General features: G+C 38.7%; 1 protein-coding gene across 1 annotated transcript in view; it reads right to left on the bottom strand.

Moving 5' to 3' along the window:
• Positions 1–1,063: 1,063 nt before the first annotated feature.
• Positions 1,064–11,363, bottom strand: part of PDZD8 (PDZ domain containing 8) — a 51,771-nt gene continuing 41,471 nt past the window's right edge. The window contains exons 4-5 of the mRNA XM_066190849.1: positions 6,701–6,863; positions 1,064–5,671 (exon numbers count right to left, since the gene is read on the bottom strand). Coding sequence (XP_066046946.1) covers positions 3,477–5,671; positions 6,701–6,863 — 2,358 coding nt within the window. The 3' untranslated portion in view covers positions 1,064–3,476. The remainder of the gene's footprint in view (positions 5,672–6,700; positions 6,864–11,363) is intronic.

Here is an 11,363-nt window from a genome sequence, read left to right as displayed (position 1 = left end):
GTTTCTCAGAGCTCCTTCAGAAACCAAGATTCTGTTGTATGATGAATTCTTCACTGCCACCAACTTATAACTGTGCAGATCAGTGACTATTTACACTAGCCTCAGATTTTACTGCGATTTGCACACTTCAAACTTTGCCCCAAGAGATGTTATTCTACTTAACTTCACTGAAGTCTTTTGGTCAACATCAAATTGTTAATCTGATCATATTTGAGACTGAAATACCAATGCAAGAATTCTAAATTATTACAGGATGTGTTTTTTTGCCAGCTGATCAACCAGTGTATTTCCTGAATTCACAAGTACGTAATTCAAACATAGCAACTCACTTTTTTTAAAAAGCATGGAAAGGCTTCCTTCATGGCTTGGTTTCATATTTTTTTGAGCACATCAAAACTAAGGAGGAATTTCCATTAATCTGCAACATGAGTAGGAGGAGAAGACCCAAGGAGAGATTAATGGATCACATTCCTTTGTGCAGCTGGAGCCAGGTTTCTGCTGGGCCTTAGGGAGCAGCATCTTCCCAGGATTTGCTGAGCAGATCAATGCAATGCAGTGGCTCCCCTGCTCTTGCTCCACTCCTGCTTCAGCAGAAAAAGATTAATTAAAATCCACACAGACACTCATGTTTGGAATCTCTGTGTTACCTTTCCTCCCACTCCCAAATAAAAACTTTGAAAAAGGTTTGGTTACTCATTACTCAAAAAATCCAAAACAACTGCAGTGACAGGAAGAAATTTTACTCAGAAAAATACACAGAAATCCCACCTCTGTCCTGCACAAATGTTGATTTTTTCCTATTTTGTATATTTTGATCTGTGTCAATTCAGTTGTTAGACACTGCATTCATTTGCTCCCACTACTTATTCCTCCTCTGCAGCTGGAAACTTCCACAGATGCTGTATTTCAAATTTCTCAGCCCAATTAATCCAGTTATCAGTAGTTTCATACAATGCAAAATGTGTTTTTCCCCTGAAGATCCTTCCTTTTAGTGGTGGCTTTAGATGATAAGCTACTGCAATAGAAGTGTTTAAAAAACATTGACGCAATGCAAGAAAGTTGATAATTTAGCAAAACTATTTTATTAAAGCTTATTCTCATGATAAAATAATAGCCAACAAAATCATATTAGGCAGGTCTTCTGCAAATGTGTGTAGCTGCCACCTATTCAGATATCATTAAGTCAAGATATTCTTGGTTTCTGTGGTATTCTTTATTTTCAGCTATTTACAGTCAAGCATGAAGCAAAGATTACATCAGGAATGTAGTATTACAATTTCCCCTTCGAGATTCACTGCTTATTGTAAATAATGCCAGATAGGAATTCGTGTTTTCCTTCTTATCACTAAAATACAACTATTTTGCCCTTTTTCCATTCGGCATTTTTAAAAATATTGCACTACATTTAATTTACCTCTTACAATCATCATCATCATCATCATTAGCAACACTACGCGAGGAAAACGATATCCAGCTTTTCTTACCCACTGCGTTACACGAGTCAATTTAAAACCATGAATGTGTTTTTGAAATCAGTATTTGCATTGTTTTCACAGCTCCTTCATGTGCACCAGGGCTTAAATGAAGCACTTGGATATATTTGAAAACCTCTGTAGTAGTCTGTAAGAGCAAACACTGATGGGATTGAATGCAGATCACCACCAATGGTAAGCCGCTGAGAAAATGGAGTGGGGAAGTCTTAATATGCATCTCAAGCAAGTATAGGTTAAATAACTTTTAGACAAGAAGGGAAGCTAATTTTGTGCGATTATTTGCTGAAGCTTAATTTCAGAAGTGTGTCACATGCCTGTTTTAGCATGGATAGTGTTTTCCATACATCAGCTAAGTAGTATCAACTGCCCAGAACTCACAAAAAAGTGCAAGTAGTTGCATGACTGGCAGTAACCATTTTGTTTAGAAGCACAAGCACGCTGTTCCATGGTAAAAACCTCTGCTTCTTAATTTTGCCCATCACAAACTAAACCAAGAAGCAAATTTAAAGAAGAGGTACATTATAGATTACCTCAAAAACTAAAGGAGTTTTTTTTACCATCTCAAACTCCACTCCCACAAAGGCATTTTTTTCCTACTACCAGCAATACCAGTGATAATGATACGAGTACCTAGCACAGTACCTAAAATAAAGATGATATTTTACACAAAATTTCTATACACAGAAGATGAAACGAGGACATGTCTACAGGAAATAAATAAGAACAATGGCCTCAGCCATCACCAGCCTTAGGTGATGCTAAGATCCACGGTTTAAACATAGCACAAGACCAGACAGTTCTTTTCAAAAGCAGCTGGCTGAATTTCTTCCTCATCTCTACTGGACTTACAAATTGACTCAAATAAACCATGTTATATACAATATAGGACATTTTGCTGACAAAGGTGATCCTTCTGCTCAGACTCTGTCTTCTGTCTGAGAAGCTGAATGCAACTTACCACTCTATGATTATTCAAAAGTGTTGAGACAACATTAGTTACTTTGTGTTTTGCACCTCAAGCTTTCCAAAATGATAGTCTGCAGCAAAATATTAATTTCTTTATATTACTTACACCATCATTATACATGCTTTTTCACAGAAGGCGATGAAACCTCCAACTCTTGTGAAGAACAACTTTCCATTACCAGGCTATCAGATAATACAACATCAAAAACGTATGATTTTGTTCTGGAAGGCAACAAGCCTCTTACCTTGAAAATATTCCCAATAAATTATTATGAGATACCAGTTTATACTTTGATATCTAACAAGAGTCAGAAGTTCTAAGGAGGATTTTTTCTTTTAGCATAGCATTACTATATTTTGTGTTAAATAAAAACTACAAAAAGTTCTTCTATTTAACAAAAACATGGAAAACAAGTGATATGCAATGGTAACATCAGTAAGTATTAATAACAGATGGAAGGAAAGACCTTTTGTTTGCTTTCAAGATATGTTTGGCAAAAAATACACAACTACCTAGAAGACATACAATAAAACTGTGATCAACGCTTAAAAGCCTGGCCCCTCAGTGACTTCTGTGTCAGTCATCAGCTTAGGCATGCAACAAGCTTATAATGTTTTCATCATACACTGAAAACGGAACATTTTGAAAACCCTGCCTGTTTCCCACTAAAAACACTAGCTAAAAAAAAAAAAAAAATACAGACAAGGGAAGTGGGGGCAAGTAACACAATAAGGAAACCACACACACGGATGTGAAATGGTAAGGTTACATAATTAGAAAAAATAAAAATAAGTTATTAAAAATAAATTTCCAATATAAACCCCAAAGTGTAGTTTCAACCAGCTAGTTTAACAAAATGATGGTGCTCTAGCTGGAGAAGAACCACTATGAGCAATTAATTGTGGAGAAGCAGGACACGCACATTATACCAGTGTTTTAATGTAATTTGTGTGTGTTTGAAGTCAAGTGCAAAGTATTCTTTTAGTCCATTCCTTCAAAGACTAAATATGTAAATATCAGTCTACTGATTGAGGTGGATCAACTGGTTCTTCTGATATGATGTTCAATGTTGGAGCCTCTGTCAGACTGGCATCTTCGCTATCCACTTCTTCTGCTATACTGGATTCCTCGAAATCTTTAGTCACTTTTTTGGATTGCCTCTCAATGAACATGTTCTCCAGGGACTCTATATCCTCAATGCCTGCCCTGTAGTGGATCATCAGCAGCGTGAGGGCCTGCAGTCTCTCACCCGACTTAGCCAGCGCAGCAGAAATCAGGGCTTTCTTCCTCGCGTCGGTCGTCTCCTTTTCCTCCTTAACGAGCGAATTATTGTTCTCCAGCTCTTGGTCTATCTCATTCTGCAGCTTATCCAACATAAACTCCAACTTCTGGAAACGCTCCTCGGTGGGTAAACTTCTGTAGAGATCCCTCCCAATCTCTTTGACGGCGATGAAGACGCTGTCGTCCAGGCCGCCCTCCTTGCGCACCAGCTTGATGCCGGCGCCGGCGGCGCGCTTGGAGGGGCTGCTGGGCCCGCTGAGCTCCGTGTCGCTGCTCTCGTTGTCCGACGTGTTGGGGGTGTGCTTTGGCGAAGGCTCGGCCACGTCCGGGCCCTGCTCAGCCAGGCGGGTTTTGGGCACCTGCCGCAGGTTCAGCAGGCGGGTGCTCGTGTTGATGATATGCCTGGTCAGACCTGTAGTTCTGTTAGCAGACTTGGCCTCGGGATCGACCCGAGAGGATGAGGCTGCAGGAGGCTCCTGCCCCTCCGCTCTGCTGCTGCCCGCAGTTCGATCGAGCCGCTTTTCAGCTCCTACACAAAAGGGCATCTCAGTTAAACATTTCTCTTGACATTTTTTATGGCAAACGTAAGCACAGAACATGCACTGCGAAGCTGCTTTAGTCCACACTTTCTTTTTGCAGTAATCGCACCAAGTTGGATTCTGAAACTGGGTATCTTGAAAGTTATGCTTGTTGTCTGTGAGAACTTGTCCCAAGCAAGGATCCTCTTTCTGAAGGGCACGAGCTTCTTCTTCTAAGTGAGACTCCCTCTCTTTCTCCAGATATACGCTTGAATCATCCACTTCACCTTCTTTTAAATACTTGAAGTGTAAAGTTACATCACCGTAACAAAATTTTTCATTGAAACCTTTATGGGTTGTCAAACTCCGCAGTGCTGTTCTGGTGACTGCTGCTTTAGGTGTAGGAGCACCCAGGGGAAATTTTCTAACAAATTCCATTGAGGATGTAGCTAGACAATTTAAAGCAATTTCTTCAAGTTTTATGCTTGCATATCCTAAGCAGATAAAACCACCTGCTTTGAAAGGGTCTCTGCACCACAGTGCAACATTAAGGTACTTGTGGTATTTTTCTACTTCAAATAGACAGGAGGATGTTCTCGTCATTGGCCATCGGCCCTGACGACCTTTATAAGGAATTTCTGGTGACTCCCATGTTCGATGATCATCACTATCTTTGCAGCTACGTGCATTTTCTGTAAGTCCATCTTTTAATGTATCTTGCTTTGGTGCTGTTACTACTTTTGATAGTACTGGGTCTTCTATCTGATCACTAATTTTATTTACTTTCTCTGTAGATTTTTCTCCATTATTCGCAGGTGGAGGTGGCCTCTCTGGTTTATCAGAACATACACTTCCAGTTTCTAACGAAGTTTGGCTATCACTAGTAGACAAAACAGGCTTAATTTGTGGCCTAGGTGGCACAGGAGGCTTGGTACTAGATCCTTGTGACTGTTTACTCAATGGCTGTGATGCATCTGAAACCTCAACAGTTTTAGGTGCTGCCACTTTAGCCACATCTTTCTGTTGCGTTTTGGATGCTGCCTGGTAACTTCCTAAATGCAGTTTTCTATTCAGGATGGGTGATATAGTTCCAAGAGGTTTAGCAGCAGCAAGAATTACTACCGACCGTTTGGGACTCGGAGTAGTTGGCAGATCTTCTTTTTGGTCAGGTGCATCACAAGCTAACTCTTCAAATTCTGCATCCAAATCTCTGCTGTCAACATCAACTGCTAAACTAGTCTGGTCATCTTCTCCCTGTGGCAAGAAAGCTGTGTCCTCCAATGGTCCAAATCCATCCTGCAGTGTTGAGCCATGCTGATTACACCCAACAGGCCTCTCATAAAAGACTAAAACTCTGTCCCCAGCTTGTCTAATAAGCTTCAACACTTGGACAGTTGATGTGATTTTAACACCTATTAAAAAAAAGACAAACATGATTAAGTTCTAATTATGATAATATTCTAAGTGACCAAAAATAGTCAACAAACACATTGTTGCTCAGTAACAAAGGAAGTAAATTATGACAGAAGAGCTTAACTGAAATGTAACAGATGGATTCTGTCCCTTTTAATCATACAAAATATGGAGCTGGAAAAAGTAATTACATAAATACTCCAGTTTGCTGCTCACAAGAATACTGTAATCTTACACAGTAATGTTGATCTGATATGGAAACAGTTTTAAACTTGCTCTTACTGTAAGTTTGGACTTTTTAGCAGTAGACATTTAACAAAGGACTCAAAAAAGATGCGTTTCTTTAAGCCCAGTTACAATTATAACAGAAGCAGGCTAAAATGAAAATAGTTCCAATATGTTAACGAAACATGGGCATAATGCTGCATTATCAGTGTGGCTGGAGTGAGCTGAACCGTCTTCCTGAGCAGAATTTTCAGAGCCATTTGATGTATCTCCAAATTACATCCAAGCCAAAATATCTTAATGAGCACACAGTCCAAATACAGTCATGCAGGGGATCACGTAAAAATGACTTTTCTTTTGTTCTAAAGCAATCACCAGTTATCTGTTCAAAGGAACTGAAAACCCTTTTAAATTACTGGAGTATTGCAATGGGGATTTATTTAGGCATTACCTAAGCAAAAGAACTCATTGTAGATTTTAAGCTCTGGTCTGTAAAACCTCTGTAAAAGGTTAAACTTCCTGCTAGCCCAGTCACATTAATGTTTTGCCTGTTTCGTTTTGTTGTTTGTTTGTTCTGTTTTTACTGTTGTTGCCATATGTTTATTCAAGCTTCTTTTACCCAAGAAGGAGTAAATAAATACGCAAGAAAATAAATCAAGCAAACAAAGACCTTAAGTGACCATAAATACATAAATGTTAGCTTTTGAGTGCCAAGCACAACCGTAATTATAAAGAAAGGGAGGTTAGCTGAACTGCACACACGACAAGACGACCCTTATTGTGAAAGCTGACATATCACTCACTGCCAATTGCCAGCAGTCTGTCTCCTCTCTGTAGATCAGCAGCTGCAGCCGGTGAGTTTGGAGTCACAGTTTCGATGACAACGTGCCCTGCGTCCTCCTCCTTGGACTGCACAAGGCGCAGCGTGAGCCCAACGCTCTGCAGATTCCCTTTCACAAGTTCTGCCTGCAGGGAAAGAAGTCAAAAGTATCTCAGTAAAGCTGACTGCAAGGATTCATGGCTACTAACAATAATTTAAATAAAAATTAAATAAAATCATACAATTTTAATATTAAAAAACAAGTTATTATTTAAAAGACAAATTAGGACATCCATTGACTTCACCTAATTGATTAACAGTCTGCCAACTAAGTTTACACCTTTGGAGATAAGTCCCAGTCCGAAATAAAATACTACTATTAAAAACAAGCTCATTATCCATTTTATTAGGAGCACTGTACCATCAATCTAGGTATCGCTTTGAATGTAGCCCATCTGTGTTATAAAACAGAACACTATGAGCAGCTCTCCAGTAGTCCGTACAAACGGGTGTTTGGAGTGACAAATCTCCTATGTACTTACACATTGCATAAGTATATTCAGAACAAACCTCAATTAACAACAGCCTAAAAAGTTTCTTCAGAGACACAAATCATTTCCTCATCTTTACCTTGCAAAATAAATGCGATTTAAATTTTAACTCAAACAACCTCAAATACCCTTAAAAAAAACCAAAACAAAACAAAACAAAAGGACAACTGAGGTGCTAACTCTGCAGCTGACTTTCATACGACAGACCTAGATAGTGATCAATTACTTACAGACCTCAGTGTCTGAGATCTTTGGCAACCTTTTTCCTAATAAAAGCAGTCTTTAATGAATTTAACAATACCATTTTTCCCCTAAAGTACATTCCTTTCAGGTTGTTTCAAATGACTGTCTACCATCATTCCATCAATAAATATTCTATTTGAAAGGAGAACTCGTATGTTTCAGCTTCAAGGATAGAAATTTAATTTGCTTTTTTGATTCCCAAGAAGAGACAGGCAGACAGTGTAGAAACCTCCCCAGGAAATTTTGTATTTGGTTTCAAGTTACTGAGTTCAGGTAGACAGCCTTCTCCACCAGCCTTCTGCATTTACTTTGTTGCTATTCCGATGTGGATGTTTGAATTGTCTGGAGTTGATCCTCCTCTTTGGAGGATGTGTTTGTTTATTCAACTTGTGCAACGGCTTTCCAGAGATGGAAGAGGATTGCTTAGCTCAGTCCATGGCTCTCTCCTTGGCTGCATGGCTTTCACTCCTTTCCTATAATCTTAATAGCACTGCATCTTGGTTTTGGTTTAATTGTAGTTCAGTTCTTTATAGAAATAAAAATGCTGTGCTGCTTGGAAGTTTGCTATAGAACTGCACTGAGTTAGAAGAAGCAGACTTGTATTAACTTTCTAAGCTTTGTCACCGCTTCCTGCATTTCCCACAGGAACCGACTCTTTTTTCTCAAACTTCTATTTTTAATACCCAGTAATGTATGTAAGAATACCAAGACCAATGTAAGCTTAATTGCAGTTCCAAGACTTAAAGGTTATTCCAGAATGAAACAAGTAAATAGTTGCCTACAGAAACAGCCCTGATGGAGTCTTCAAGTTGATTTTTGTCCATTTGTTTGTTTAAATGCCATCCTCATTTATACCAAAACTACTGTTACATAATTAAATTTCAAAAAAATTAAATAATAAAATACTAAGTGTTAAGAAACAAAGAAGTATTAGAAATGCCCGTGGAAGAAGACAAACTTTTTTTTTTTAAAGAATTGCTCTTCTACTTTAGTCCTTTATTTATATGCAATATAGCTTTAAGCTAGCAATTCACAAATGTTGCAATGTGCTGTATGGAAACAACATGAACAATTACTGCAATTTCAAACAACACTAATTGAATATTTTAACTGTCAAAAACACAAATGACATGAATTTGCTTTGGCAGCACGCAAAGCTGCAACAAAAACAACATCCAAAGATCACAATAATATAACTGCACATTCTTATCAAACAATGAGGAAGCCATTATTTCTGAGCTTTGCTCGGAGTCCAAGTACTTAAATCTCAGTTTTCCTATGATGGTCCCTTTCTAAGTCTCGCTCTAAGTGATTAAGCTCAAAAAGATATTTCCAAATCATTGTGTTTGAATAGAAGAGGAACCATCATAATGAAGATCAGGAAGTAAACTCGCATTTAAGGAATGCTGACAAACATGAAAATTACAAAAGGCTGAAAAACAAATTATAACCACTTTTCCCCCTGATTTCTGTTAGTGCACTGAAGTAGAAAGCTGTTTAGTGAGAGAATTCCAGGAAAGAAACGGATGCTTAGGAAAAAAAAAAACCAAAACAACAACAACAAAAACCTCAAAGTGGTTTTCCTTTTAACACCCTGCTATTCTGACCATTTAATTATACTCCTTTAGGAAGTCATCTATTTTGACTGTATATAGTTTCTTCTGAAATCTTACATTAGTTCTGTATCTCAAAGGCCAGAACTGGAGTTCATTAGTAAGACAAGAGAGTCATGGGCTGTCCAGGGTGGGCATCCTGCTAGCTCTGCATGGCAGCAGAAGAGACGTTGCTGTGAGTTTGTTCCAAACATGAGACAAATTCCTGACCACTCAGGCCCTGGGCAGGGCAGAAAAACACCCAGCTTCTGAGGGAAGGTGGCCACCACAACCCTGCCACAGGAGCTACCTCAGGCAAACCTACTCCTTTCTTTTACAGTTGGTATTTTCTCATCCATTCAAAGAGTGGCCCAAAGTGATAAGATTTCTCCAGAAAGTCACAAGTCTTGTCTGAAAGATAATGTCAGGAGGAAGGGCTGGAGTTGCAACATCTGACTTTTTGAAGAAAGGCAGCAATGACCTCTAACCACTGTTTGTACTTGCAATCATGGCAAAGTGCATGATGAGCAGATATACAGAAAGAGCATTATTAGACAGTAAAAAGGAAAAAAAGAGGTACCAAAAGGCTTTTTTTTAAAGCATTTGTCAGACTCTGATGCTCTTGAGTTTCCTTTGAATCCAAGAACTCCTTTGAGCAGAACTATATAGTGAATGACTTAACAGTGAAAATATTCTGTAGTGCAAAGACCAGAAACCCCTGAGGTGAATCCCAGCATTTCACCCTTCCCTCCTCCTCCAGGGAAAGACCACATGAAAGAAATGAGGGACAGCTGGGACCCAAGATATGTAGGTATCTCTGAACATTTGGCTCCCATGCAGGGACACAGCCTGCAGATTACAACACGTATGACTCACTGATGGCAAGGAGACTTCCAATATTCCAGCAGTATCTGATGGAAAGCTGCTTTTGGAAGGAGAGTGCCTTTGAACGTAACGAGCAAAGTTCATCTCAACTTTTTTATTAACTTTGGCACAGTCACAAGCTTTCTCATGAAGTAAAGTGGTTTTGTTTATCAACCCAAACCAGATGAATAGTTTCCTTGATTATTCTTTCTGGAAACTGCAAGGAACACCACACTATCTCAGGCTAAGATGAATGCAGGTGAAGACCATTTGGAGCTCTCAAACACCCTCCACCACAACAAGTTCACTCACAAACCCAAACATCTTTGTACACCCAGCACAGTTACTTTATGCCTTTTTGTCTCCCCCTCAAATTAAGAATTGATAATAAATGCGAAGAGCCAAAGACCTATTGGAACACGAAACACGAGGAGGATGAAAATCAGCTAAACGACACAGAGGTTAGAAGAAAATTGCTGATAATGAAAGGACATTTATTATCCAGAAACCTTGCTGCAAGGGAGAAAAACTAACAGCTGCACCCAGGAGAAAGGGAAATTTTAACCAATTAGCTATATCATATTGAAGCAAGTTTATTTTAATTTGCTCTAATTAATAGCTCTATTTTACTAGGTCCTGCAAGTCTTAGTAGTTATTTAAATAAGGAGCAAGATGAAGCAGATATTAATACTTCATTGTCAGGACAGGCACACATTCAGTGTATTTTACATTGAAATATTTAAACTGCATCACAGAGCTTGGAAAATGTGCTTTTTTTTAAAAAAAGTAAGCAATCTCCAGACTATTTATTTAATACTTGTTGAGATTAAGACACAACAAAACAGGAATGACTATCCTGGAGGAAAAAAAAAAAAAAAGAAAAAAAAAGTAATTTCCTTTGTTTTATTATTAAAAAACCCCCAAACCCAACAACAAAACAAGACACGAGACGTCCATTAACTTTAAAATTAATAGAACATTTTGATGTGGAGCTGTGAACACTTGACTTTTACAGGACGAAGTCCACAAGCACTGATTCCACAGCACAGGCTTTAGCTCGTTTATATGCACCAGTGTATGAGGCTCTGCAGAGCACAACCCCACGGCTACTTTCAGTTCAATATTGGATGTATGCTCTAGAAACACAATGCAGGAGAAAATGATCTTGTGTCTCACAGCCTTTCCTTGCCTCAGCCTAGCTGTTCTGAAAGCCCAGCAGTTGAATGTCAGTGAAAATCAATTTTTCCAAACCTTTTCAAACATACCAGTACTGAACTCCACTGCTCCACAGTGATTAATCAGAAGTTTATAGCTTGCTAGTATGATTTAAATGGCCAAATATTTACACGAGTGTCAAAACACAATGCAGTTTTAATCTTCAAATGCTTCATGAAGA

Source organism: Chamaea fasciata, unplaced genomic scaffold, assembly GCF_029207755.1.
Source record: "Chamaea fasciata isolate MVZ Bird 193981 ecotype frontalis unplaced genomic scaffold, bChaFas1.0.hap1 SCAF_9, whole genome shotgun sequence".
Taxonomy (NCBI): Eukaryota; Metazoa; Chordata; class Aves; order Passeriformes; family Sylviidae; genus Chamaea; species Chamaea fasciata.
This window is presented reverse-complemented; position numbering and strand designations above follow the sequence as displayed.